Genomic DNA, 7,500 nt, shown 5'->3' with positions numbered 1-7,500 from the left:
TAAGGGACGCTAAGCTCCTCCTCCCGACGTCCAGGTTACTCCTTCATCACGCAAATCCCTGAAGGATCGTGGGACATCCAGATCATCGAGAGGAAGAAGTCCGCAGATGTCCTCGGTGGTTACCTCTCCCAGCATGCAACACGGCCACACATTAACGTGACCACGCCTGAAGTCCACCGTTTGTCCCTCGTCTCCATCCAGCTGTGACCGATCAGGCCGGAAACTTCTTCTTCAATGGCGCCTACAAGGTTGACAGTCCTCAGAACTTTCATGTGGCGGGAACCGTCTTCAAGTACCGTCGCCCAATGGATGTGTACGAGACCGGCATCGAGTACATCGTGGCCAAAGGACCCATTGACCAGGCCATCAACATCCTGGTACGTGACCGCCTTACACTACTTGTGTGGTCGCCACGGTGCAGAGATGTGCACGTATTTGTTTGTCAGTCAAAATGCCCACTTGAAACGGGACTTGCGTCTCAGGTCTGGAACCAGAACGGTCGCACACCTTACATCACGTACGAGTACACCATCCTGCGGGACTCCCTGCCGCCCGTCCCGCCTCCCCCCGTCTACACCGGACTGGACACGTCGGCCGGGGATGTCTCCTTGGAAGCGGTGGCTCTGCCGGCCCCCAACAACAGCCATTATGAGCAGGCACCTCCTAATGGAATGTTAGAGGCAGGGGAGGACATGGTCAAGAATAGCCAGGAAACAAATGAGGTCTACGAGGAAACGGAGGCCATCGACTGTGACCAGGACGAAGCATCCGACTCAACATTGGCAGGTAGCGCTCTGTGTGTGTCCCCAACAGCCTTTTTGTGTCCTTGTGGGCCGTCTCACCTAATCGGTACCATTTGCGTCCACAGGAAATAAAAATGTAAAAATGCAGTCGTTCCTTGATCTCTGTGAGCTGGACATCCTAAAATCTGTTAAGTTCTGTTCAGTGAAAGGCAGTCCGTGTTGGACAGTCTCCATGTTGTGACAAAATGGGTCACATTTTTTGCGCGCACGTGTGTCGCCGTGCGTGTGTGTGTATCTTGTCCAGTGTTGTATTATTCATGCCTCTCACAGACACACACATAAAGCAGCGAATGAAAAATTCAGACTTTGCTCACCAGTCGTCACTAATGGCGTTCCGCAGGGCGCTGAGGCCATTACACCACGGCGGAGTCAGCGAGGACTTGTCCATAAGTCATGTGACTGAAGGCCAACTGAAACGAGCTTGATGGGAAAAGCTCAACACACATTTTTAACGGTCCTCTTCTGTCTTTGTCCACTAGAGAGAAACAGCAGCCATACTGGAAGTACCGCCAACCCGGTCCCTGTTGGCGGGCCGCTGAATCCCAAAGCGGACTCCCCGAACCTCATCTGGAGGGTCCTGCTGGAAGGCCGGCTCAACCCTGATGAGCTGCTCGTCAACATTTCCAGCAATCAGCTGCTGACTGAAGGAGACGGCTTCTTCTCAGCTGACGTGGACTCCAGCAGTCTGGAGCCAGATGGACCCTATGGCATGAACCACACCTTGGAGTTTACAATGGGTCGCAAACGGAACGACAGCGGAGACGGGTTCTACCAGAACAAGACGGTGCAGAGGACCATCAGCCGCTTCAACAGAACCAGGTAGTGTAAGAGCTGCATTCTGCTGTATAGTCTGAGACGAAACACGTTCTGGTCCACAGAGGAAATCCCAGGCTCTACCAGAAGAATCTGAAGCTCAGTCCAGCTGACATGTACCGCTGGAAACTTTCCTCTCAGGAACCCTGCAGCATGACTTGCTCCATCGGTACTGACACTTCTCTATGGTCAATCCCGACCAGCATCGTCATGATGCAATGTTTCCTGCTCGTCTTTTCCAGGTGTGTCCAAGTCCTTCGTCACGTGTGTCCGTTATGACGGCATCGAGGTGCACGACATGTACTGTGATGCTCTGACCAAACCAGAACCAGTCCACGACTTCTGCATTGGACGGGAATGTCAGCCCAGGTACTGTCACAAATTCACACAGTGTGGACAACACCGGGATCTGAGCGGGTGCTTCCTGGTCCCTCAGGTGGGAGGCCAGCAGCTGGAGCGAGTGCTCGAGGACTTGCGGGGAAGGGTTCCAGTTCCGGCAGGTCCGCTGCTGGAAGATGCTGTCGCCTGGCCTTGACAGCTCCGTCTACAGTGATCTCTGCAGCATGGCTGACTTGGAGAGACCCGTGGAGAGGCGGGCATGCAAAAGCCCTGCCTGCGGACCGCAGTGGGAGGTAGCTGAGTGGACAGAGGTATATCACCTTTATAGTGATTTCTAGAACCTTTCCTGAACTCATTCCAAATTTTTAAACACGGCCTTCTCCCTCCTCCAGTGTTCTGCCAAATGTGGCCAAAGAGATCAGGTGACCCGCGACGTCCGCTGCTCCGACGAAAACAGTCCATGCGACGAGATGACCAAACCACCGAATATCAAAAACTGCACGGGTCCGCCTTGCGAACGCCACTGGACCGTGTCGGAGTGGGGGCCTGTGAGTGGCAGTTAGACAACAACACGTTACGTGGTCCAGAATTCGATTTTTGACCCTTGCTGTCGCAGTGCTCGGGGTCGTGTGCCCAGGGGAGGATGGTGCGGCATGTATACTGTAAGGCTCCCGAGGGTCGTGTAGTGCCTCAGGACCAGTGTTCCGCGGACGAGAAGCCCTTGGCCATACACCCGTGTGGCGAGAGGGACTGTGCCCCACACTGGTTGAGTCAGGACTGGGACAAGGTGAGACTCATCAAGGAACATCCTCCATTCTTTCAAGTCTTGATCTGCTTCACAAAGCCTTGAAGTCAATGACCTCTGTCTTCAGTGCAACACCACGTGCGGCCGCGGTGTCAAACGGAGGATTGTCCAGTGCGTTGGCATCGGCGCCGGAAAGTTCCAGACCTTTGATGATGAGGCGTGCGGTGCTGGCGAGAAGCCCGAAAACGAAAACACCTGCTTTGAGAGGCCGTGCTTCAAGTGGTACACCACGCCCTGGTCCGAGGTCAGCTGATGAGCGTAACATGTATTGTGGGATGAGTGTAACATATCACATGTGTACTGTAGGTAGTTTAGTTTAGAGGTGACATGACCTTACAAAGGTAGAACATGTGTAAAATCTGTTTTACGTGTGTAACGCGTGTTACATTTGCATGTATTATGTATAACACCTGTTACAGATGTACCATATGCATAACATATGTTTGACAGGCGTGCAAAGTGTGTGTAACAATTGAGTAATGTGTGTGTAAAACATGTGTACCGTGTGTCTAAGATGAGTGTTACGTGTAAGTAACATGTGTAAAATCTCTATTATGTGTTTTAACATATGTGTTATATACATGTGTAACATGCATATAACACGTGTTACTTACATGTGTAACAGATGTGTATAGTGTGTGTCTTGTGCGTGCTTGTAACACGTATGCGACATTTGCATAACGTATGTACCAAGTGTGTAACATGAGTGTTACGTGTAAGTAACATGTGTCTAACACATGTGTAAAATCTGATTTACGTGTGTAACGTGTTACATATGCATGTATTATGTGTAACACCTGTTACAGATGTGTGTGAAACATGTGTTCCATATGCGTAACATACATTTGACAGGCGTGCAAAGTGTGTGTAAAACATGTGTAACGTGTGTAATGTGTGTGTAAAACATAAGATGAGTGGTAAGTGTTAGTAACGTGTGTAAAATCTCTATTATGTGTGTAACATGCATAACATGTGTTACTTACATGTGTAAAAAGTATATATAGTGTATGTTTAGTACGTGTGTGTAAAACGTATGTACCAAATGGTTAATATGAGTGTTATGTGTGTGTAACATACTTTTTCTATTTCAACATCTTGTTGACTAAAACTTTTTTTCATGTGAAACACGTGAGTTACATGTGTGTAACGTAGGTAACATAGGTAACATGTGTGTAATGGGTGTGCTCTGTGTATGCTGTGTGTGTGTGTGACATGGGTGTAACGTGTGTGTAAACTCTGTGTTGCGTGCGTAACACATGTTACATATGTTTGCAACAGGTGTGTAGCGCGTGTGTGTAACGTGTGTGAAAAATCTGTGTTGTGTGTAAAATATGCATTACGTTTGTGCTTAACGCACGTAAAACATGTTACATGTGTGTGTAACAAGTGTGTAGCGTGTGTGTGTGTAACGTGTGCGTAAAATATGTCTTATGTGTGTAAAATGTGTGTTATGTTTGTGCGTAACACGCGTAAAACATTACAATTGTGTGTAAACTGTGTCACGTGTGTAATATGTGTTTACATATGTGCATAAAACATGTTACATATGTGTGTAACACATGTTGCATATGTGTGTAACAGGTGTGTAGCGCATGTGTGTGTAACGTGTGTAAAATATGTTACATGTGAGTGTAACTAGTGTGTAGCGTGTGTGTGTGTGTGTAACGTGTGCGTAAAATATGTCTTATGTGTGTAAAATGTGTGTTATGTTTGTGCGTAACACGCGTAAAACATATTACAATTGTGTCTAAACTGTGTCACGTGTGTAACATGTGTTTACTTATTTGCATAAAACATGTTACATATGTGTGTAACACATGTTACATATGTGTGTAACAGGTGTGTAGCGCATGTGTGTGTAACGTGTGTAAAATGTGTGTTATGTATAAAATGTGCATTACGTTTGTGCTTAACGCGCGTAAAACATGTTACATGTGTGTGTGTGTGTAACGTGTGCGTAAAATATGTCTTATGTGTGTAAAATGTGTGTTATGTTTGTGCGTAACACGCGTAAAACATATTACAATTGTGTGTAAACTGTGTCACGCGTGTAACATGTGTTTACATATGTGCATAAAACATGTTACATATGTGTGTAACACATGTTACATATGTGTGTAACAGGTGTGTAGCGCATGTGTGTGTAACGTGTGTAAAATATGTTACATGTGAGTGTTACTAGTGTGTAGCGTGTGTGTGTGTGTAATGTGTGCGTAAAATATGTCTTACGTGTGTAAAATGTGTGTTATGTTTGTGCGTGACACGCGTAAAACATATTACAATTGTGTGTAAACTGTGTCACGTGTGTAACATGTGTTTACATATGTGCATAAAACATGTTATATATGTGTGTAACACATGTTACATATGTGTGTAACAGGTGTGTAGCACGTGTGTAACGTGTGTAAAATGTGTGTTATGTGTAAAATGTGCATTACGTTTGTGCTTAACACGCGTAAAACATTTAACATGTGTGTGTAACAAGTGTGTAGCGTGTGTGTGTGTGTAACGTGTGCGTAAAATATGTCTTATGTGTGTAAAATGTGTGTTATGTTTGTGCGTAACATGCGTAAAACATATTACAATTGTGTGTAAACTGTGTCACGTGTGTAACATGTGTTTACATATGTGCATAAAACATGTTACATATGTGTGTAACACATGTTACATATGTGTGTAACAGGTGTGTAGCGCATGTGTGTGTAACGTGTGTAAAATGTGTGTTATGTGTAAAATGTGTGTTACGTTTGTGCGTAACATGTGTAAAACATGTTACATATGTGTGTGACAAGTGTGTAACGTGTGAAAACTCTGTGTCTCGTGGGTAACGTGTGTTACGTATGTGCGTAACACATGTTACATATGTGTGTAACAGGTGTGTAGCGCGTCTGTGTAAAATCTGGGTTAAGTGTGTAAAATGTGTGTTACGTTTGTGCGTAACAGGCGTAAAATATGTTACATACAGTCGCGGTCAAAAGTTTACATACAATTGTAGAGAACATAATGTCATGGCTGTCTTGAGTTTCCAATCATTTCTACAACTCTGATTTTTTTGTGATAGAGTAATTGGAGCACATACTTGTTGGTCACAAAAAACATTCATGAAGTTTGGTTCTTTTATGAATTTATTATGGGTCTACTGAAAATGTGAGCAAATGTGCTGGGTCAAAAGTATACATACAGCAATGTTAATATTTGCTTACATGTCCCTTGGCAAGTTTCACTGCAATAAGGCGCTTTTGGTAGCCATCCACAAGCTTCTGCTTGAATTTTTGACCACTCCTCTTGACAAAATTGGTGCAGCTCAGCTAAATTTGTTGGTTTTCTGACATGGACTTGTTTCTTCAGCATTGTCCACACGTGGGAATGACATTCTTAAACCTTCAATCTAGCCTGATTTAGCCATTCCTTTACCACTTTTGACGTGTGTTTGGGATCATGGTCCTGTTGGAACACCCAACTGCGCCCAAGACCCAACCTCCGGGCTGATGATTTTAGGTTGTCCTGAAGAATTTGGAGGCAATCCTCCTTTTTCATTGTCCCATTTACTCTCTGTAAAGCACCAGTTCCATTGGCATACTATCACCACCATGCTTGACGGTAGGCCTGGTGTTCCTGAGATTAAAGGCCTCACCTTTTCTCCTCCAAACATAATGCTGGGTATTGTGGCCAAACAGCTCAATTTTTCTTTCATGTGACATCACATGGACAAAGATAAGACCTTCTGGAGGAAAGTTCTGTGGTCAGATGAAACAAATTATTTCTCCAATTTCTTCGCATCAAATCTTCCACTTAGAAATATTGCATATTTTGCGTTTTCTTCAACAAAAAGGATGCAAAACAAACAAAAAAATTAAATCCACATTTCATGTCCACGGGTAGATCTGAAGTAGATTTAGATACCTATGAGAGAAAGTTAAAAAAAACTGCTAAAATAAGTCGTACATTATTTTAGTTTTTTTTAACTTTCTCTCATAGGTATCTAAATCAACTTCAGATCTACCCGTGGACATGAAATGTGGATTTACATTTTTTTTTTTTTTTTTGTATCCTTTTTGTTGAAGAAAACGCAAAATATGCAATATATAATCCTCCTTTTTCATTGTCCCATTTACTCTCTGTAAAGCACCAGTTGTCCATGTGATGTCAGATGAAACAAAAATTCAGCTGTATTAAACCACACTAAGATTCTCAGGGATCAAAAAGGGTCCCATTCAAAAAAAACTGCTAAAATAAGTCGTACATTATTTTAGTTTTTTTGAATGGGACCCTTTTTGATCCCTGAGAATCTTAGTGTGGTTTAATACAGCTGAATTTTTGTTTCATCTGACATCACATAGACAAAGATAAGACCTTCTGGAGGAAAGTTATGCGGTCAGATGAAACAAAAATTGAGCTGTTTGGCCACAAGACCCAGCAATATGTTTGGAGGAGAAAATAAACTGGTGCTTTACAGAGAGTAAATGGGACAATGAAAAAGTAGGATTACCTTCAAATTCTTCAGGAAAACCTAAAATCATCAGCCCGGAGGTTGGGTCTTGGGCGCAGTTGGGTGTTCCAACAGGACAATGACCCCAAACACACGTCAAAAGTGGTAAAGGAATGGCTTAAACCCCATTGAGAACATGTGGACAATGCTGAAGAAACAAGTCCATTCTCAGAAAACCAACAAATTTAGCTGAACTGCACCAATTTTGTCAAGAGGAGTGGTCAAAAATTCAACCAGAAGCTTGTGGATGG

At 44.1% G+C, this 7,500-nt stretch overlaps 1 protein-coding gene across 2 annotated transcripts in view; it reads left to right on the top strand.

Moving 5' to 3' along the window:
• adamtsl2 (ADAMTS-like 2) overlaps positions 1-7,500 on the top strand; it is a 40,843-nt gene that overhangs the window by 30,581 nt on the left and 2,762 nt on the right. For both annotated transcript variants that reach the window (XM_061980464.1, XM_061980463.1), the window contains 10 exons: positions 35-115; positions 202-377; positions 483-786; positions 1,283-1,622; positions 1,682-1,785; positions 1,859-1,985; positions 2,053-2,266; positions 2,348-2,503; positions 2,572-2,742; positions 2,828-3,004. In XM_061980464.1, coding sequence (XP_061836448.1) covers positions 35-115; positions 202-377; positions 483-786; positions 1,283-1,622; positions 1,682-1,785; positions 1,859-1,985; positions 2,053-2,266; positions 2,348-2,503; positions 2,572-2,742; positions 2,828-3,004 — 1,850 coding nt within the window. The remainder of the gene's footprint in view (positions 1-34; positions 116-201; positions 378-482; positions 787-1,282; positions 1,623-1,681; positions 1,786-1,858; positions 1,986-2,052; positions 2,267-2,347; positions 2,504-2,571; positions 2,743-2,827; positions 3,005-7,500) is intronic.

Source organism: Nerophis lumbriciformis, linkage group LG20, assembly GCF_033978685.3.
Source record: "Nerophis lumbriciformis linkage group LG20, RoL_Nlum_v2.1, whole genome shotgun sequence".
NCBI lineage: Eukaryota > Metazoa > Chordata > Actinopteri > Syngnathiformes > Syngnathidae > Nerophis > Nerophis lumbriciformis.
The sequence above is the reverse complement of the archived record's forward strand: the minus strand, read 5'-3'. Positions and strand labels throughout refer to the sequence as shown.